The sequence below is a fragment of the Parasteatoda tepidariorum genome, chromosome 6 (assembly GCF_043381705.1).
Source record: "Parasteatoda tepidariorum isolate YZ-2023 chromosome 6, CAS_Ptep_4.0, whole genome shotgun sequence".
Taxonomy (NCBI): Eukaryota; Metazoa; Arthropoda; class Arachnida; order Araneae; family Theridiidae; genus Parasteatoda; species Parasteatoda tepidariorum.
This window is the reverse complement of record NC_092209.1, coordinates 80,665,492-80,688,543: the sequence shown is the minus strand read 5'-3', so window position 1 is coordinate 80,688,543 and position 23,052 is coordinate 80,665,492. Positions and strand designations below refer to the sequence as shown.

Below are 23,052 nucleotides of genomic sequence, written 5' to 3'. Positions count from 1 at the left end.
ATAAATCACAAAACCAAAGTACACAACATACTACAAAGCCGAAACTAAATTGAAATTAACGAAAAAACAACGCCCTCTAATTTAGTGCGCAGAAGGAAGAAAACAGAAAAGAAAAGGAGCAAGAAAGCAGTTGCCGTTATTAGTACAAATGTTTAACCGGAGCAACTCGGCTAAAACTTGATCATGCCCTATTAAAAGAAAACGAAACTAATAATTTTTTCAATTTTAAATTAAGTATCGCAGAAATTAAATGGAAAACCATTATTTTCCAATTTTTTTACAAAAATTACTTGTTGCCTCTTGAAAGCTTTCAATATTATTGCAAATTTTACTAATTCTAGACAATTGAGAAAAAACTAAATTTTTGAAAATTTTACTGCACAAATTAGTATCATAATTACAGAAAAAAATAACCTTAAACTTAAAAACCTTCCTAAACTTAAATGAAAATATTGATAAATCTCATTGAATGGATATTTGAAAATTTAATCTTTTTGAAAATGTTCTTTTTAATGGCCTTGATTTTTTATAAATAAAATATAGGGATTCCACAAAGTAATTCTTTTTCTAGCCATTTTGCTAATATTTTTTTACATTTTTTTTGAAGCTAAATATCTTGAGTTTAATGATTTTAAAGTTTTCAGATATATTGATGATTTAATTTCATTTAATTGTGATAATTATGATTTTATTTTTAATATTTATCCTAAAGATTTGGTTTTGAGGAAGACTAATGGTAATTGCTAAAACGTTGATTATTTAGATTTTAAAATTGATACTGTTAATAAACAAATTAAAATTGGTGTTTATGATAAAGAGAAGGCTCTTAAGCTTAAGGTTATTTTCTTTTCCTGTAATTTTGATACTAATTTGTGCAGTAAAATTTTCTAAAATTTAGTTATTTCTCAATTGTCTAGAATTAATAAAATTTGAAATAATGTTGAGTGTATTCAAAAGGCAGGAAGTAATTTTTTTTAAAGAAATTGGAAAATAATGTTTTTTCTTTTAATTTCTGTAATATTGAATTTAAAATTAAAAAAAAATGATTAGTTTCGTTTTCTTTAAATAGGGAACGATCAAGCCTTAGCCGAGTTACCCCGGTTAAGCATTTCTATTAATGACGTCAAATGTTTTCTTGTTCCTTTTCTTTTCTTTTTTCTTCTTTCTGCGCATTAAATTAGAGGGCGTACAGAGAATAACTTAGACATTTGTCGTGCTCTCTAAATAGAAAAGGTTTTGCATTTATGACTTCCGGAGCTGGTACCCCCTGACGACGTCAGCTTCGGTTGTCAGATTTTTAATTTTTTTCATTGTTTTTATTCTTCTGGTTTCAAATTCCTTTTAGAATTTCTGCTGCATAGCGCGTTTTGCCACTGGAAGTGTTCTATTGCTTTAATAATTTTGATTTATCTTCTTTCCCTGAATAAACATATTTTTTTACATACATACTTAGATTTCTGACCCCCTCAAAATAGGAGGGAGGAGTGGAGCCGAATCTGGAAATTGTGGTTCTGAGACTTTAGTCAAAAGAGCTGGTGGAAAGTTTGCTCCCATTAATAATTTCGCTTTTTGCGTTTTTGGTCATATCTTTAGAAGTAATTGCGCAATTTTTCAAGAGCATTGCACTCTCTCATGAAACTCGTTTACCCAAACATAATTTAACGCAAAAAATATTTTTAAATATTTAATTATTATTTTTTATTACTTAATTTAATACTGGAAGAAAAAGAAATTGAATTATGAGCCATAAATTTCTTTACTCATGTCAATTTATGTAGTTTTCGATAGGAAATCTCGAGTTTCAATTGTTTTACTAAGTAAAAGCTCAAAAATCTAAATTAATTATTTAAAAAAAATAATTTGGCGACAATGAAAAAAATATTTAAATAGAGCGATTAATGTCTAAATTTGGAGAATTTGCTAACAAGGAACTTAACTTACGAAAGCATAGCGTAAATTTCATTCGTGATTTTCAGTTGTTTTGATTCGATATCGTTTCCTTTTTTTAATTATAAAATATGGTGTTACTAATTGTTCTGTTAATTTATAATTAATTTAGTTAAGAGATTTGAACAAAATAATATATTTAACGAATGTCAAGTTTTATGAAAACATGTTTTTTGATTGAATGTGCGTATGCATCTTTTTTTCTTTAATTTCGGTTTTTAACTAATTTATTCCACAATTAATTCAATTTCAGTAATGTTCATAGGTATGAATTTATTAGGAATATATTTATCAATTATTCAATATATATTTCAATAACTAAACAATAAAAATATAAACGAAGATTACAAGTTATGTAAAAGGTATATCGTCTAATGACGATATACCTTTTACGTGACTTGCATCTTCCTTTATATTCTTCACCGAATCAAATTCTTGTGATATCAACAACGGTTTTCTGAAATATGGTTGATGTTTTAAAAGTCACTGCAAAGAGTATAAAGATGTCGAACATAAAGAACGTCGAATACGTCGTAATTTTTAAGCGTCCTAAAATATCTCAGTATCTTACATATCGTCCTAACATCTTAATTTTAAGATAAAATCTTTAATTACCTGGACACGTGTGAATGGCAAAACTATTCAATTAATTATTTCAATATATTTTCGCATTTTTCAAATTAGCTTTCTTCATGCTACCACGTCCATTTTTTCCCGATAATATACTGACCTATTTTGCTTAATTTTTATTGGCACTTAAAGTTTTTATTTTAATTAACACTCGTTTTAAATAATTGTCAAGTTTTTTTTTCGAGTCTCAGAATATGCCAATTCTGATTTGTCTGAAAAGAATTTAAGCCATTTAGCTGAAAAGTCAGCTTGTTAGAAAGTGCCTAGAGCTGAAAAGAATTTAAGCTATTTAGTTGATAAGTTAGCTTGTTAGAAATTGCCTATAGCTGAAAAGAATTTAAGTCAGTTAGCTGAAAAGTTATTTTGTTTGAAACTGCCTATAGCTGAAAAGAATTTAAGCCATTTAGCTGAAAAGTCAGCTTGTTAGAAATTGCCTGTAGCTGAAAAGAATTTAAGCCATTTAGCTGAAAAGTTAACTTGTTAGAAATTGCTCATAGTTGAAAAGAATTTTAACCCGTTTAGCTGAAAAGTTAGCTTGTTAGAAACTGCCTACAGCTGAAAAGAATTTAAGCCATTTAGCTAAAAAGTTAGCTTGTTAGAAATTGCTCATAGTTGAAAAGAATTTAACCCATTTAGTTGAAAAGTTAGCCTGCACAGTGGGCAGTAGGGATTGCTCCCCAACTTTGATAGTCCGACGACCAGCGCGAGTTTAACGGGGACCAATAACGCGCAGCCTCGGTCGCTACGCAGGCTGATCGAAGTGGTCACCCACCCGCTTACTGACGGCAGCCAGTGATGCTTGACTTCGGTGTTCGACTGGGAACCGTGTCTTTACGATCAGTTCAATGCGGGAAGCAAATTATATAGTTTCCCATTAGATAACTATTAACAGAAATGATTAAAGATGATCAAACAGTTTTTGTCAATTTTTTTGATTGGCTTGCCATTCATTGCATTTTGACCAATCAATAACCCAGAAAATCGGTTCTCCCTGCGAGTTATTACTCAGTGAAGATGGGTCATGTCCAACCGTAGACAAAGAACACATACATACAAAAAAAAAGGTGCAGTGAAATAAAACAATCGGAGGGAAGAAACGATTCTTGTCCTGCCCCATTTTATTTTTCCTCCCAACATTTTGTTTCAAAATGTTTAGAGGATATTTTTACAATTTTAATGTAAATTCATCGATATTTTCGGAATTCTTCGAGAAGAAAAATAACGTCGCTCTGAAAAATGTTGGAGCCCCGCATTTTTCTTCAGGAGGACATTTTGTTTTTGTTCTCTGATAGAATAATATAAATGCTTAATATTTTTAACAGACAAAAAATTCATTTAAAATTAATTCATAAAAAATTCATTTCGAAATTTTTTTTTTCTTTCGAGATATAAGGAATTTTCCATCAAGATCTTTCCTTTGCTTTCAGGAATTTTCCTCCCGTAGTGTCCGTTTTGACACTATTATGAGAAGTGGACAAGTTTATTCCAGTTTCCTTATGAATCGTTGGGCCCAGCTAAATTACATGAAATTTAAGGTACAAATACTCCCAAATCATATTCCTCCAATAGTTTGTATTTGTAACATAAATATAGTCCGTTCGCCAGGAGTTGGAGCTTGGGTCCACCTCCTCGGACGCTGAGTTAATTTTAACGCTGGAGTAAGAGAAGAAACATCTCCACGCTTGAAATTGAGACAACCCTTAATGCGTGCCAAACGCAAACAGTGAATATTATGCCTTTCGTTATTCCAGCTAATTAAATATATTTCAAATTTAAAAACTGCTGTTTTCTCAGCAAAATGTCTCCAAAAGGACAAACTATTCACTCAAAAGAGAGAAATATCATCAAATTTATGAAATATTTAATGTTGATGAAAAAATGACCATAAAAATTGCGAAATGAATGTTTTCGTCATACGATCCCCAAATAAAAACCTTGTTCAGGATTGTTCACATCTTCTCCCAAAAATAGCGAAATAGTATCGTCGGATATCACGTGATGAAGGCGGAGCCAAGTGTCAACTCTTGGTGAACGAACTATACTAAAAGTACACATAATTTAGTGGTTATTGCTGTGAGCTTTGCAGATCAAAGGTTACTCTAACAGGCAGCTCAACAGTCACTTAAGAAAGTTATATTTTCCCACTTATCAACTTATCATTAAATGGAAAAATTTCTGCCTCTATCTTGCTAGCAAAACAACAAACGTGATTTTTTATAGAAATCTTAAAGAACAATATGTAACTTTTATTTTCCACTTCAATTTTTATTTTTTATTTTTAGGAATTAGCAAAGTAGCTACATTTATATAAGCTACATATACAGTTATATATTATAATTTGTCTGTTTTTAACAATGTAAAATGAAAGATTTACGAATTTAGAGAAAACTTATTAAATTACTGTTCTTTTTTTAGAGTGGATTTTTTTTTAGCATTATTCAATCTAAACAGTCACAAAAATATATTTTAAAAAACATACAAATAAGCAATGTATAATGAGAGATTTACGAATTTAGAGAAAACTTATTAGATTGCTGGTCTTTTTTTAAGACGATTTTTTTAGCATTATCCATATTAAACAGTCATAAAAACAAATTTTAAAAAGCATACAAATAAGCAATGTATTATGTGAGATTTATGAATTGAGAAAAAACTTATTAGACTGCTGTTCTTTTTTTAAAAGGATTTTTTTAGTATTATCCAATTTAAACTGTCATGAAGACAAATTTTAAAAAACACACAAATAAACAATGTATAATGAGAGATTTACGAATTGAGAAAAAACCTATTAGATTTCTGTTCTTTTTTTAAGCGTATATTTTTTTTAGCATTATCCGATTTAAGCAGTCATAAAAACGAATGTCAAAAAACATGCAAATAAACAGTGCATAATGAGAGAAAATTTATTAGATTGCTGTTCTTTTTAAAGCTGATTTTCTTTTTAGCATTATCTAAATTTAAGCCGTCACAAAAACAAATTTTAAAAAACATACAAATAAGCAATGCATAATGAGAGATTTACGAATTGAGAGAAAACTTATTAAATTACTGTAACTTTTTTCAAGAGAATTTATTTTAGCCTTATCTAATTGAAACAGTCATAAAAACAAATTTTAAAAAGCATACAAATAAACAATGTATAATGAGAGATTTACGAATTGAGAAAAAATTTATTAGATTTCTGTTCTTTTCTTAAGCGTATTTTTTAGCATTATCCAATTAAAACAGTAATAAAAACAAATTTTTTAAAAAAACATGCAAATAAACAATGTATAATGAGAGATTTAATTGAGAGAAAACTTATTAAATTGCTGTTCGTTTTTTTAGGCGAATTTTTTTAAGCATTATTCAGTTGAAACAGTCACCAAAACAAATTTTAAAAAACATACAAATAAACAATGTATAATGAGAGATTTACGAATTGAGAGAAAACTTATTAGATTCCTGTTCCTTTTTTTAAGAGGACTTGCTTTAGCATTATCTAATTTAACAGTCATGGGAACTAATGTTAAAAAACATACAAATAAGCAATGTATAATGAGAGATTTACGAATTGAGAGAAAACTTATTAGATTCCTGTTCCTTTTTTTTAAAAGGATTTCTTTTAGCATTATCCAAATTAAACTTCCTTAAAAAAAATAAAAAAACAATGTATAATGAGAGATTCACGAATTAAGAGAAAACTTATTAGATTCCAGTTCCTTTTTTTAAAAGGATTGTTTTTAGTATTATCCAATTTAAACAGTCCCAAACACAAAATTTAAAAAGCATTCAAATAAACAATATATAATGAGAGATTTACGAATTGAGAGTAAATATATTAGATTGTTGTTCTTTTTTAAGAGGAATTTTTTTAGCATTATCCCATTTAAACTTTCATAAAAAAAAACAAAAAAACAATGTATGATGAGAGATTTACGAATTGAGAGAAAACTTATTAGATTCCAGTTCCTTTTTTTAAAAGGATTGTTTTTAGTATTATCCAATTTAAACAGTCACAAACACAAAATTTAAAAAGCATTCAAATAAACAATATATAATGAGAGATTTACGAATTGAGAGTAAATATATTAGATTGTTGTTCTTTTCTAAGAGGAATTTTTTTAGCATTATCCCATTTAAACTTTCATGAACAAAACAAACAAAAAAACAATGTATAATGAGAGATTTACGAATTGAGAGAAAACTTATTAGATTCCAGTTCCCTTTTTTAAAAGGATTGTTTTTAGTATTATCCAATTTAAACAGTCACAAACACAAAATTTAAAAAACATTCAAATAAACAATATATAATGAGAGATTTACGAATTGAGAGTAAATGCATTAGATTGTTGTTCTTTTTTAAGAGAAATTTTTTTAACATTATCCCATTTAAACTTTCATAAAAAAAATAAAAAAACAATGTATAATGAGAGATTTGCGAATTGAGAGAAAACTTATTAAATTGCTGTTCTTTTTTTTAAAGTGGACTTTTTTTAGCATTATTCAATTTAAACAGTCACAAAAATATATTAAAACATACAAATAAACAATGTATAATGAGAGATTTATGAATTTAGAGAAAACTTATTAGATTGCTGTTCTTTTTTTAAGACAATTTTTTTTTAGCATTATCCATATTAAACAGTCATACAAACAAGTTTTAAAAAACATACAAATAAACAATGTATAATGCGAGATTTACGAATTGAGAGAAAACATATTAGATTGCTGTTCTTTTTTTAAAAGGATTTTTTTAGTATTATCCAATTTAAACTGTCATGAAGACAAATATTAAAAAAAGTTCAAATAAACAATGTATAATGAGAGATTTACGAACTGAGAGTAAATGTATTAGATTGTTGTTCTTTTTTAAGAGGAATTTTTTTTAGCATTCTCCCATTGAAACCTTCATAAAAAAATAAAAAAAACAATGTATAATGAGAGATTTACGAATTGAGAGAAAACTTATTAGATCGCTGTAACTTTTTGGAAAAAAAAATTAAATTTAAATTAAATATGGCGAAGGAAGAGATCTAATAATAATAATAATACTAAAAAGTCTATAGATAATTCAAACGACACCCATTCAAAATTTAAATGTTCTCACGTGATTTCGTGATGCCATAGAGTATTTAAAAAGAAAAAAAGAAAAGACCACATCTTCCATCGAACCACTGTTATTAACGGATATTTTCTCCACCTGTTGGGGGATGGATGGACGACTTCTGTAGAAAATTAAGGAAGCCATTTCCTCTTTTCTTATATTAAGCATAACAATTATTGTTATAATAAGTGGAAATTCACCATTCGCAGCTGCCTTCGCGTGCACATTAGTCGGCTTCCAAGCAGATTTTTATTTATTTTTTTGCACATTTCCTGTAAGGCACATCTTCTAATGGTGATTATAAAAAACTTTTGGAGAACATATTTAGCGCCTATTAGTGACTTGCTGGTCACATTTTGTAAAAATTAAAAAAAAAATGGTAGGAAAAGATCTAAATTGTTTTCTTAGCTACTATAGATATTTGTATATCGTAGGAACTATATCTCAATGATGCTAATAATTTTCGAAAATTGAAAAGAAATTAAAACCTATTAAAATTTCCAATAGTCTCATTAAACATTTGCCGTCACCTTATTTGAAGTACTTTCCACTCTGTTCTTAGGATATAAACTAAATTTTTGTCACAAAAGAAAGTTAATATCTATCGATCTAGCTATATATATATATATATATAGTTAGAAAATTGAGAAAATGTGGAAAATAATAAAAAATAATGACAAGAGAAGAAAAATTATTAAAATTATTTTTAAAAGTATTCAAAAAAATACTTTTTATTTATTATTTACTCTTTATTATTTATTATTAAAAAAAATTAAAAATCCGGAAAACAAAATAAAGAAAAGATATAATCTCATCATCAGCTCACACGATTATATCCACAAAGAAAGGAGTGCTTTCTAATATTGCATCAATGTAACCAAATCAAAATGCATATATCAATACAATAGTGTGAGGAGCACTCAAAAAATATTTATGAGTTTATTTTATGAGTATTATACCTATTTTATGAGTTTTATATACTTGTAGTTTATGTTAGTTATATATATATATANACTGATACGCACTATATATATATATATATATATATATATATATAGAATAATATATATAGTTTAAAGAATTTAATAAAAAGACTTAAAAGGATTTAAAAAAAAGGAATTCAAAAGAATTCTTTATGGCGGTTATTATAAGACAAATGAAAGAGAAAATGTAGCCAACTCAACCTCACCTGTCTGTATAGGTTGTACAGGAGGCTATAGGATCGTATGGGTAACAGGATGCATTCCATGAGTTTCGTGATTCTTTCAAATCGTAAGGAGCACCCTGAAACAATCATCGATGTATTAGTACATGAACTCATAAAATTAAAATCGTTTCGAAGGAAGTTTCTTCAACAAAAAAAAAAAAAAAAAAAAAAAAAAAAAAAAAAAAAAAAAAAAAAAAAAAACAACTTTAGGTATTGAAAAACAAGCCGAAGGAGGTGGTATCAGTTTGTTTATGAGCACATTTGCTTATGCTTCACGGAAAATTGCAAAGGTACCGATTTCGATTCTTATCCATATGATAATATTTTTACTTTCAGTGTAGGCAATCTGAGTTTCTTTATCCTGTAATTTTATTCAGAATGTTAGTAATAATTTATTTACTAGTTAAGGAACTGATACCATTGCTTTTACCCCAAATTTTTTGATTCTTAAAAAAAGGGACGGATTTTTTAAAGACTCCTTCTAAACCTGTTGTTTCTATTACAAAAATTTTATTTTTATTGCAAACTTAATCTAGAAATTAAGAGGGTAAAAATGGTGAAGATCTATGTGATAACAAAATTTACAGTCTTCATAAGTTTAAATTTATCTGTAACTTATCAGGTTTCGTTATTATTATAATAATTAAGCCTGACATGCATAAAGCAGTATTTACATATGTTAAGCTAATAAAAATTATTCAAAAAAAAATCATATTATTTAAATTACAATTTTATGCGATAACTTTGAAAAATGGAATGAAACCTGATACCGCTTTAAATCAAGGGAAAAAATCGCAAATGAATAAAAATATTTATTTGAAACTTTTTAATGTTTTTTTTTTTTTTTAAATTACTAGGCAGTTAAAGAAAAATGCGCACTAAGATGTAAAGAAATGCCAGTTAAAGATTCGCACACTACTTTTTCAGTTTGAGATTATTCAGCCGGCCAGGTGGCCGAGCGGTCAGCGTGTCTTACTGTGAAGCCAATGGTTGCGGGTTCGAATCCGTTCAGGACATGAACGTTTCTCTCTATGTGCTTTTTTTCTTTCCTCCAAGCCCTGAGCATGTACCTAGGTTATGAAAACCCTTAACCATATAGCCCAGGACTTGCTTTCTATGTGCTGTTCTCTATTGTGTGATGTGGGGCCGGGATAGCCTGGTTGGTAGGGCACTAGGCCCGTGTTCAAGAGTTCGTAGGTTCGATCCCCGCCGACCGAGGACTACCCGTGTAGTAAATGGTGACTGGTGAACGTTAAATCTATCGAGTCGCAAAGTCCTCCATGTCCCCATAACAAATCAATACCTCTGGGGATACTGATCCAGGAGTTTCCTTGTCTTCTGGATTGGTTCAAAATTACAAGGCAACGGAGTTTGAACATTAGTAGTCGTAAACCCAAACAATTGGGTTGGCTGTTCAACGAAGAAAATATATAGTGTGATGTGTGAATGTGGCCCACCCAATAAACGGGTATCTGTGGCAGTGTGGAGCTCGCCTTCGTCACTTAGATTCACGTGTGCCCACTGGGTGCTGTTAAATGAGTAACACTGAGGTGAAGAACGAAAGTTCAGTTTATTAAATAAAAATATTTTTATAAAAAAAGAGATTATTTAGGTTTTCAGACCGTTTAGAGAATTTTTGCTTAAGCAAAACGAATAATTTAAATTTTTTGCTTTTACAGCAATTAATGTTTTGATGAGTCCAAAAGCAAAAAAATTGTCAATGAGGATTTTTCATGAAATCGTTTTGCCCTTTACTCTTTAATTTTTTTTCCTTACTTCCTGACAGCAAATTTTTAGCTATTTCTCCTCTCCAAATGTGAGAGGAAAAATCTGCAGATAGTGTGATAATCTGCAGCGCCCGCTGTCGAGTTGGAAAATTTCTGATGCCAGGTACAACCACAACTGTCATTCTGTTACTGCCTTTCATTTTTATCAGATCGATCGCCTTTAAAGTAAATTGCCTGATATATAAAGCAATTATTCTCAAAAACAATGATGTATCATTAGAAGCTCTCCAAACAGATATTTAAAGGTCAATAGATTCAAATAGTAAATTCACAGTTCCGAAACAAAAAAAAGTCTATTACTTTGCAAACTGTAAAATGGATTGAATTGCACCATTGTGGCAACTTCTCATATTGAAATCTTGCTCTCAACCCAATACTTCTACTGGCTACCTTTTAACATTAAATGTTCTATTTCCATTTTGTTATTTTCTTCTGTTGCCATTATTCTTCTTCTTTTCTTTTCTTTTTAAATCATAATATATAAACTCAATTCTGCAGTCTTGGTTTCTTAGGACAGGACACCGTCAGCTGGAAATCAGCGCTAACCCCTTATTGGTCCATTTGCGAGTTTGATAGTATACGTCATCCAACGGTCATCTTGAACTACAATTGCCGTCCAACTCAACTGCAGTTGGATTACAACGTGACGTTAACCACAGAAACAATGGCGGACAACATCCAACAGCACATTGAAATCAGCCAAGATTTTGATTTCGACATTAAACATAGCTTCTTCATTAAACATAGCACTCTTCATTTAGCTCAGCTATAATGTGTTTTTTCTTGGACGAAGTCATTATTTGTTCTTTAAAACACTGGACGACAAAAACAAAGTCAATACAAATTCAAAATAAGTATTTGTTTACGTTATTAACGCATGCGCAATGAGAGATAATGTCTGCGTTGGACCGACTGCTCACGCTGAGCTAACAAAAAAGTATTTTTTTGGCGTCAGCTCTGCGTCAACTTTCCGCTGACGCCCAGATAAGGCGCTTGTCCTAAGAAACCAGACCTTTAGATATCCAAAAGTAACTGGCTAACTTTACAGTACCTGGTCATATTATCAGACGCACTATAAGATTCCATGTAAAATCATAATTATCAGGTGATTCTATACAGCTGTATTGTTTTTACGCGACTGAAACCGGTTTGCACTTGTTTACGCTCCTGTATCAATTGGTTAACATTGTAACGCAATACGTTAATCATAAATACAAATAGGAAGTATATACAAAATCTCCTGAATAAAAACTAATTACACGTATGTTTAAATATAAAAGCATTGCATATAAACTCGTGCAAATCATATCATTATTTAAAAACTACAGTGACTCTAATAATTAGATCTAATTATTATAATACACTAATATAATGATTTATATAATGAATATTCTATATTTACATAATATATCGTCTAATTTATTCAATCGTCGAATTTATATTATATATCGTCTAATTTAACCCATTGATACACGGACGTAAACAAGTGCAAACCGGTTTCAGTAGCGTAATAATCAATAAAGCTGTATAGTATCACCTGATAATTAAGATTTTACATAGAATCTTATAGTGCGTCTAAAAATTTTTGCCATAGACTGTATAATTGTCTGTGGTTTTTTTCTTTTTGTTGAATTTCTTAATGAAAATTTTTTAATTAAACTTTTAGCAAGAATTATATTTAAGACATTTTGCGACTTTATCATCAAACGATCTTTCCGTGTATTTCATAGAGACGGATGGAGTAAAGGTGAGATGAAGGATTGCACAGATTATGACAAAATGAACTACCCATTAAACCCCTTCAACTTCATTGCCAGAAAACCTTCGTCAACTTGGGAAACAATTCCCTCGAATCCCTGAAATTCTTGTCGGGGACTTCCGTAATGGATGGAGGAAAAGCAGGATATCGAACGGGGGGCTTTGTAGCCTCAAGTTTTTGTGTGTGGGAGGGGGGTAGAAATAGAGAACCGCAGGAGTTAAAATCACCCGATGACTCCCCTAATTGAAGGAACGGGGTTATGGGGGGCTGAGTGAGGGTGGTATAATGGAATTGCCTTGTAACTGCCGACATGCTCCGGTGCCCCTAAAGAGGGGGAGGGGTGCTCCTTTCCAGAAAGGTGTCGATAACGAAGCAATCGCTTCCAGAGATTTATTCTTACCTCTTATGGAATCTAATAGGTAACACTAAAAGATTTCTGTTTTCTCATTTTAAAACCACCGTTTAGAATGAATAATGAAAGGCACGCTTAATACCGCTGTTTATTACTAAACGACTATCTCTGGAAAAAAAAATTGTTTTAAGAATGCAATTTTTTGTTTCAATCATTTTATTTTATAACCGGCATTGAACCGTCATTCCATGCTTTGAGAGTGCGACTATCATCACCGTAGCTCTGTCATTTTAAACTAATCCAGAAGACGAGGGAACTCCTGGATAAACTAGCCTTTTTGGGATGACTTTTTGATGGACCCGCAACTACTAAAACCTACTAAAACCGCAACTACTTTTGACCCGCATTTGGGTTACACGGAGAGTGAGAAACTACGAAAACCTTCCACGATTAGCCTGGCGATAATAATATTCTAACCCATTATCAATCTACAGCTGGGATATTTTTACGTCAGCACTGGGTTTACCGGACGAAAGATTCTAATCGATTTTACCGTCGCTGGGTCACCACACTTGGGAGACCCAACTCGGCTGATTTAGGCGAAATAATTTGATAATCATTGAGTTAACTTTCAATCAATTTTTATCAATTCAAAAATCAACTCAAAATCCTTCAAAAGAGTTCAGGTTATTAAGCCATGGGCAAGTGGTAAAATTGATTAAGTCTGTTTACCAATTAATGGAACTAAGTTATTTCTGGTATACTAGAAATTAAAGAACTGCTGTTTCCAAAAATGCAAATTTCATCAAAAGTTACTCGCACATAATTTTGAAATTTGGTACTTGCACTTCAAGAAGACCACCCGCACACGTGATCTATGACGTCAGCGGCAGCTAATCTTTATCAGCAAAATGGCGTATTAAAGTTGAGCTAAGTTTCTCTACATAAGTTAGGACGTTAATTAACGATAAGTTAATTAAATATAGAGCCGTATCGCTCATCGAATTAGTTGAAATATAATTCTTTCTCGCCTACTTCTTTTACTTAAACTTAGGTTTATCATTTGTTTACGCATTTTACTGTAACACGTGATACATTTTTGTTTCGTGTACCGTGCCTGGCAACTTCGATGCCTAATTAGTTTGTTTATGTTCCACATCGTGCCTGTCTTTGTGTTAAGTCTCTCTGTCAATATATAGTGAAAGAATTGAAGTTTCTGAGAAAGAATCTTTGCGAAAGAATTAAGAATGCGTCACTTAAGAGACTTGATACATGACGGGCCTGACTTACTCGGAATAGAATGTAAAGAACAGTTGATAATATAAACAAATGACGCGTTTCAACAACCAATCAGGATCGAAATACCACCACGACGTCACTTGCAAGTATCCCATTCGTTGATAAAAAAGCTCATTGAATTTGAAAGAAAAAAATTAACTGTGTTCCCACTAGAGGGCGCGAAAATAAATGAAATTATTTAATATTGCAAAGGAAACGTACAATGTCTTAGTGTAATTATTAATTTATAACGTCTCTAATATTTAAAGATAATATTTAAATAAAAAAAAATAACACAAATGAGATTCTAAAACAGGATATGAAATTAAGTTTGTCTGTTTTTAATGAGTTAGAAGCAACGGTTTTGTACTAACATATAAACAAATATTCTTTGCCTCGATTATAAACTTCACAATGAGATGTTTTTTTTACATATTCTGAATGGTATAATTCTTCCTATATAACAATAAAGTTTGTTTTTCTTTGAAAATGAACTTTCATCTACGTATATTGTTTAAAAATTAGAACAAAACACTATTCTTCTTCGTGTATTAAGTGTAATATTAACATTAAAGATAATATTTAATCATTAACATGAAATATTTAGTTAATTTAATATCCAATTTTAAAAAAAAAATTATCTCTAGATTCTCATTTGAAAAGCATATTACTTAGCCAAAACACTGAAAGCATCTTTAATAGTTAATCTTGGGGCACTACTTTAACCCGGTGCAAAATATTAATGCGTAAATTGTTGTGGTGAACTTTGTGTTTTTTAGTTGACAAGCACAATTTAAGCATGTTATATGCAAAAAATTTTTAGCTACCAGAGTTGGCAAACGAAAACCGGTTTTTAGCCATCTTTTGTTGCTTTGTTCCATAACCTAAGTTTTAAATGCTGAAAAAAAAAATCAAATTATGGTGTCTTAATTTTAATAGGACTTAATTAAAGCTCACTGTAAGTAATCTGACTTAAAGTATAATAATAATGATTGATTTTCGTTTGAACTCTTGAAAATAGTTTGATTTATTTAGAGCATTTATAAAATGCTGTTGCAGTTAAAATCATAAGGGTAACGAATTCAGGATTGGATGATTACACATTAGAGTTGAAGAAAATTATTCATTTCTGAACCCTCAATTTTCTGTGAAATGCTGTATTATTTGATTGATCGTGATGCGTTTGGTACAGTACCAATTATCAAAGTCAATTTTTGGACATTATAAGTTAGTATGAAAATCGATGAAAAGGAACTAATTGATATATTCTGGATATTAAAATTTGTATAAAAAATGCACGTAGCAAATCACAACTTAGATAACAAGAAACGATAGTTGTAAGAAATGTTAAGTAACTCATTTGAATTTCAATTTTAAAAAAAGGAATGATTTTTAATTATCCCAAAAATTAGGTCGACTGTTCAACGACGGTTATAAAATAAAATAAAATTGGGAAATCAAAATAAACCTTTGCTTGGTAACCAATTTTATTTAACTTTTTCAAGCCTAGATAGAAGATTTTTTTGCTACTGAAAGCTTTTTTTTTCCTTCTCAATATGAGAATCAGGAATTTGTGATCTTCAGTAATTATAGATTTGTATAATATTCCCGATATTGTAATATTCGATGTATATTATTGGTGGTCACTGACCTGTGTAAATTAGAATCTGAAATCATGTTCCCTGTATCCAATAATTACCGATTTCTTATTTATTTATTTATTCATTTATTTTCTTACAAATCTAATGATATTTTCATTTAAAGGAAAACAATATGATTTTAAAATTTGATCGACAATACATTAATATTATGAATATTATTTATTGAGAAATTCATAACATCGCTTTCAACTAATCTCTAATGATGCCTCAAATAATTCATTAGGCTATTAAATTCAAACACAATAAAAAATGTTTTGAACATAAATATATTAATCTTAAAATCCACTGTTGAGATGGCATCTCCAAGGATGACTAAAACAATTCGTTAGGCTATTTAATTCAAACACATTGAAAAATATTTTGAACATAAATATATATTAATTTTAAAACCCGTAGTTGAGATAGCATCTCCAATGATGACTTAAATAATTCATTAAGCTATTTAATACAAACGCAATAAAAAATATTTTGAACATAAATATATTAATTTTAAAACCCACGGTTGAGATGGCATCTCCAATGATGACTCAAGTAATTCATTAGGCTATTTAATACAAACGCAATAAAAAATATTTTGAACATAAATATANTAGAATTCAAGATTTATTTTATCCACGGCGAAAGACCGAAATCGGTGGTTGTTGACTTTCACCGGTGAATGTCGACAAACACCAAGTACGCCGGTGAAAAATCGTATATTTCATTACATTCTTGTACATTCGGACCCTCACCGGTGTATGACGGCAATCACAGATATGCTTTGATGAATGGTCCGAAATATTTATTACATTCGATTTGATATGAATTTCGTGGATATAATTACATTTATTCGATATTTTAACACTACACTGATGTTTTTTTAAGGTTAAGTGCCACTGCCCGGTATACATTTGCCCGGTATACCCTACACTGATGTTTTTTTTAAGATTAAGTGCCACTGCCCGATATACATTTGCCCGGTATACCCTACACTGATGTTTTTTTTAAGATTAAGTGCCATTGCCCGGTATATATTTGTCCGATACTCCAAACATTGATGTTTCTTCTAATCTATCGTCAGTAGGTATTAAAATATAGAATAAATGTAAATATATCAAATAAATATAATAATATTAACGAATAAATGAATATAAAATTGGATATAACAAATATTTCGGACATTCGCCAAAGCGACTATGTGATTGTTGACATTCACCGGTGAGAGTCAGAAATAAGGGTATTTAGCAAATATTTCGGACATACACCAAGCGACTACGTGAATGTTGACATTCTCCGGTGAATGTCGACATTCTCCGGTGAATGTCGACATTCTCCAGATTTCGGTGTTTCACCGTAACATATATATTAATTTTAAAATCCGCTGTTGAGATGGCATGACCAATGATGACTCAAATAATTCATTAGGCTATTCAACTCCAGCGCAATAAAAAATATTTTGAACATAAATGTATTAATTTTAAAAATCTGCGGTTGAAATGGCATGCTGACTCTTATTTAAAAAAAAGGAACTCACCAGTGTTGAGTAGAAAGTGGTTGTGTTGGCTGCCAGTGATGAGATGTGATCAGCGTATGAAGAACCGTAGAGACCGAAGGATGCCAGCCGAGGTATCTGGGAGAGGAGTCGGCTATCCGTTGTATAGACCTGCGGTGGAGATCCACCCTCACTCGCCGGCTGGCAACACGGTCCGCCGCTGCTCACCAATACCTGCAACACACTTTCTCTTATCATTATGAAATGATTCTTATTTTACTTTTTTGTTTTTGTTTGGCTTGTTAACAACTGAAATTGTCTTAGTGACAACCGTTCTATCTGAGAAAAGATGCCATAGGTTAAAGGACGGAGAAGGATGTCACATTTTATAAAGGTATTAACCTTTACAAAAAGTGACATCCTTCTCTGTCCTTCAACCTATGGCAGGTTTCTTTCTCAGATTCTCGGTTGTCAGAGAGCTCTTCCGTATATTATATTCCATACATTATATATATATTAAATTATATAAATTATATGTAATAATATACATTAGAATTACGTTTATACAATAAGCGTTAAAAACATGGAGAAAACATGAAAAAAATTGAAAATTTATAAAAAGAGAAGAAAAAAAATTATTAAAATAAAATATTTAAGAAAAAAAATTTAAGGAACATACTATTAAAAATCCGGGAAAAAAAGTATAAATATTTTTCCGGCTTTTTAATATTATTTTTAAAATTTTTTTTAAAAATATTTTACTGTGTTTTATATAGTATATATGTATATTTAAAGTATATCTAGAATATATTTTAATCTATTCTTGTATGAAATTGCAATTTTTTTTCTTTTATTTGTGCTACATTGTGAAATCTACTAAATAAAAATGAAATTAGGAGTTTGTCTGTGTTTCTCTCTTACAATTTCGAAATTGTTGGCGCTGTCGTCGTAAAATTTGGGCAGCGAATGCAAGGGGCAGATTAACCGCTGATTGTTAAATTCAGTACGGGAGAGAAAATTTCAGTACGGGAGAGACATTTGAAAAATGGAATTTTCTCATTGATTTAGTATCAGTCATTGCTATACATTGCACTTGTATTTATCAAGTGTTTAAAAGATAATGCCAGAAATATATGCTAGCTTACAGCTCTGTTTGAAGAAAAACTAAAGTTTGTTGCACGATCTGTATTAAGTATATTTGATAGGCTCAGAGATGACAGTGGATGGCATCTGGTGATTAAGTCACATAATTAGTATTCCTAACGTTATTTTCAACCATGCGTATATTTTGTCCATAGTCTCGCTTTTTCAAAGGGGTTTCCGCTAAAATCAACCGTAATGGAAATTTTAAAAAAAGAGTTATGTACTAAAAAGAAATTACCGGCAAAAAGTATCATAAAAGTATTTATTATTAAAAAATTACTCCTTTCGGAAGGCCTACAAAATCACCACTGCTACTGATGTCAATGATGTTTTTGGTGACAGTACTGTAAGAAATTTCTCAGAAAAAATGGTTAAATAACAATTTACATAATTGTTATTTTACCATATTCAAGCAAAACTTTCAAATAACTATAAATAAGATGGCATTCAAGCTGCTAACTGTTGAAAAAACTGTTTATTTACTACTTTTGCCCAATACGATAAATTAACCAGAATTTTATAGCACCAACTAGACTCACCTAATGAAGTCATTCAGTTTCTTGCAGGAGGGTACATATTATAGCAGAGAGGGCTAATCAGTCAATCTCATGACCGACAGAACGGGGGTTCGATTCCCAATAAGCACCACAATAATTCCTCTAATGCCTCTAACACATGAATAGTTTTTAGTGTCCCGCGCTCCCCAATTTGCGATCTGGGCATTTAGAATACCATACATCTCATTCATGTATAGATGATTGCATCACAAAGCTGCTAAACTATCTCCGATGTCAGTTAAAGTGTTTTTGCATGGTTTTGAAACCATGCTAATTACAAATGGTTAAAAAAACAGTATAGCTTTGTATTTATGGTTTCTTAACCTTATTAGTTGCAAACGGTGTCAAAACCGTAAAGGGAAAAACTGTTCTTTACCATAAATTTTACGGTTATTCGGATGGACAGACAGCTACTGGTTATTTTACCATAATTTTAGAAGAAAAATTCTAAATGTAGTATTACTGATATTATGGTAATATATGTTGTTATTACTAAACATACTAATATTGAAATTTAATTTAGGTACTGTGGTAAGAAAATTTCTGTGACTCTTTGAGAGGAATACAAATTTCTTGATTATGATAAATTTTGTCTATCATGATTTGGTTGATAGTAAAAGCAACATGATAAAGTTAAGCTTTAATTTGATCGGATGAACTTCTAAATAGACGCTCCGCCTAATCTAATAACGTAAAGTCACCGGGAATCTAACTAATCATACATAAAAAAAGAGAATTACCAAAGCTTCTAACTAGGCAAAATTGGAGTTGATAATGGTTTAGCAATTTTTTACTGTTCTCTTAGACGAATTAGTACCGTTACCCCATTAATATTGCTTTTAGCATAGTTTTTGGACAGTACTTATTATCAAAACTAATTAAGAGTCTTCGCTGCAAAAATGGTGCATGGTGTTTTTTTACTTTCCTCTTCGAAGAATTAATACCCTTTCTCCATTAACTTTGCTTTTTAGTTCAAAGCTTATTTTTTTTTTTTAATTTCAATTATAGATTTGATTTTAAATTACTAAATTTTGTAGAAAGTTTTAAAAGTCCCACTGTAAACGAAATAAATACATGGCTTCAAATAAATTCAGAAAGACTAAAAGTGTAGGCCACGAAGTTTAAAATACTAATAAGAAAATTTAAAAATATACAAAGGAAAATAAACTGTGAGAAGATAACTTAGGATAGCGCAACGTAGAAGTTCTCTTTGAATAATTTGCTTGCAATTTAATATTTTGAGTCATTTTTTTAGCATGACTTACTCTAGGTTTGCCCGAACTTATTTTTTCTTTCTTTTAAATTTTAAATTAGAAAGAAAGGAGAAAGAAAATTTGCAACGAAAACTTTCTTTCGCTGAACGGCGACCTCTTAAAATGCTCAACATATATAGCGAAATACGCAAAGAGTAGAATTAACATGAATTGATCCAAGCTTCAACAAAAAAAAAAAAAAAAAAAAAAAAAAAAAACTATTTCCAGAAATGATTTAAATATTTGAAAAAGGCTAGAATTAATAACTGAACGTGTGCTCTTATTAATGAAAATTGAAATAATCGCTTTAAAAAAGGAACTTATACAATTCTGAAAAGGAACGCAAGGCATGATATAAAATGAATTTATTTTCCTTCAGCAATCATCATCACTATCTGTTTAAACAACATTTCATGACAGGTGGTGGTGTCTCATCTCAGAGAAAGCATAATCCTTAAGAGAGAATGATAACTAATGAGCTGTTCGATAGAAGATTTCCTTCCAATTGGGGGGTTGCTCAGCAATTAGAATGACAATTATTGTTGAGTTGTCTCCTGAAGGCATTACAGATGCGGTTTCCTTCTTCAAGAGATTTAAGTGAAGAAAAAGTGTTCGCTAAAGTGAACGCGAGATAAAGTGAGGTTGTAGTGGTCCGGACTATTATTTAAATAATGTTACTTCACACACTTATAGTGAAGAAATGTTCGCTGAAATGAATACGAGATATAGTGAGGTTGTAGTGGTATGGACTATTATTGAAATCTTGGCGGTAGACGGATCATGGGTTAGAGTCCCCTTGTCGTAAGGCTAACCGTGGGAGGTTCTCGTGTTCTTCCTCTCCATGTAACGCAAATGTGAATTAGTTTTATCAAAAAGTCCTCCGTGAAGGCAAATTTCTCCCAATACTTGATCCAGGAGTTCACTTGGCTTCTGGATTGGGCTCAAAATTATAAGGCTACGGAGTTGAGCATTAGTAGTCGTAAACCCATTAAATTGGGTCGGCTGTTCAACGACGGTTGCAGTACAAAATAAAAAATATTAGCTGGTGCTGAAGTTATAAGTCACATGCGTGGGTATTGGTTGTCTTCTTCTTGGAGTGCAAGAATCTAATTATTTACTTTTTTTTTAATTATTATTATTAGAAATAACGTTTCCCTAAATGTACCGTTTTTTTTTCTTCTTAATTTCAATGAAAATCACACTGCAACTTTTTTCTCCTCATATACTTATTATTTAAATTTCAAAATTGGCTAGAGTAAAACATGCTTATTATCTATTTTTAGAGATAATAATAGTATTGTTTTAAGAAATAGTCTCCATTTAAAATATTTGATCCCCTTTTATGTGCCCTTTTATATCGAACCTCGAGTGCATTTGTAATTCGGAGGTTCCGACTTTCGCGTCTATCCAGAACAATTTCCAAACAATCTTCTATTGATTCATTCTTTACTTAAATTCCAATTCAAATGTGGAGAATTTATTGTATTTTTCCAACACTACATATTTTTTCATAAGTGAATGTATAAATATTAAAAATCTGTGCTTTTAATTTCTGCGATTTTTACATGACTGATATATTTTGAGAATTTCATTTAAATTTCTTAGAATACTGAAAGGCGTTGACTAATGTGTTACGTATTACGTTATTATTATTTTTATCCTGAAATTTGGTAGTTACATTTTCTGATATTTTTTTGTGCTAAGCTTTGGCGATGTTATTAATATTGCAACATCTAAATAATCAGAGAAAATATTTCAACCTCCAAATCAAAAATTTAAAAAAAATGTCCATTACGTAAGTATATAAGTATTAATAAGTCTTGCTTGAGCCGTGATGGCTCAAGGGATAGAGCGTTCGCCTTAAAACGAGGTGAACCGGGTTCGAATCCCAGCAATGGCCTGCAGATACTAATTCCGCATCCGGCTTGCACCGACCACAGTGCTGACGTAAAACATCCTCAGTGGTAGACGGATCATGGGTTAGAATCCCCTTGCCCTCAGGCTAACCGAGAGGGGTTTTCATGGCTTTTTTCTCCACGTAACGCAAATGTGAATTAGTTCTATCAAAAAGTCCTCCGTGAAGGCAAATTTCTCCCAATACTTAATCCAGGTGTTCCTTTGTTTTCTGGATTGGGTTCAAAATTTCAAGGCTACGGATTTGAACATTAGTAGTCGCAAACCCGAAAAATTGGGTCAGCTGTTCAACGTTGGTTATAAAATAAAATATAAAATAAGCGTTGCTTTCCGAAGAATTCCTATGTAAATAAGAATTATAAAAAAGTATAGAAAAATATTCCTGTTGATCTGTAAGACAATGTTTATAGATTGTTATTGTTGAATAATTTCTATTTATTCTGATTCCTAACTTCTTAACTTTTTTTAAGAAGATAATCAAGTCATTTGTCAACAGTATTTTATTTTCCATTAAAAAGGAGTGGATTTTTGTTACTGTTAGCTATCTATTTGACCTTTTCTTTACCTCGCTTCTTAGCTTCTTAAAACACGCTATTAGAAAATTTATAGTTTTACCCTCACTGAAACATTCGTTTATATTTAACCTTTCTTGGGATTCCGTAATAGACGCAGAATAATAGAAGGGCTAGCTAACTTCTTCGAAGAGACTAGTGCCGCTCCGACCATCTGATTTCAGTCAGTGACGTCACGGCGGAGCAGCATCACCTTCTCGCTTTAAAAATAAATTGTTTCGCATGTAACTATAGCATGTAACTACAGCATTCTTTTTTTAAACTTATTTCCATGTAGTCATTGTAATTTTCTTCTCGTTTGATAGCAAAAATTTACCAGTAGGGGAGAGTCGGGTAGCCCCGCCCGGCGGGTAGCCCTGCCCACTGTCAATTTTATATGTATAGAATATTTTTTCAAGTCAATGGGCCATCGGACATTAATTGTTATATGAAAAA

At 30.8% G+C, this 23,052-nt stretch overlaps 1 protein-coding gene and 1 long non-coding RNA gene across 2 annotated transcripts in view; one reads left to right on the top strand and one right to left on the bottom strand.

Annotated features, from left to right (window-relative positions):
* Window positions 1-23,052, bottom strand: part of LOC107452260 (Iroquois homeobox protein 6a) — a 78,371-nt gene that overhangs the window by 20,835 nt on the left and 34,484 nt on the right. The window contains exons 2-3 of the mRNA XM_016068621.3: window positions 17,221-17,412; window positions 8,853-8,947 (exon numbers count right to left, since the gene is read on the bottom strand). Coding sequence (XP_015924107.1) covers window positions 8,853-8,947; window positions 17,221-17,412 — 287 coding nt within the window. The remainder of the gene's footprint in view (window positions 1-8,852; window positions 8,948-17,220; window positions 17,413-23,052) is intronic.
* Window positions 1-23,052, top strand: part of LOC139425934 (uncharacterized) — a 79,333-nt gene that overhangs the window by 42,989 nt on the left and 13,292 nt on the right. The window lies entirely within an intron of this gene.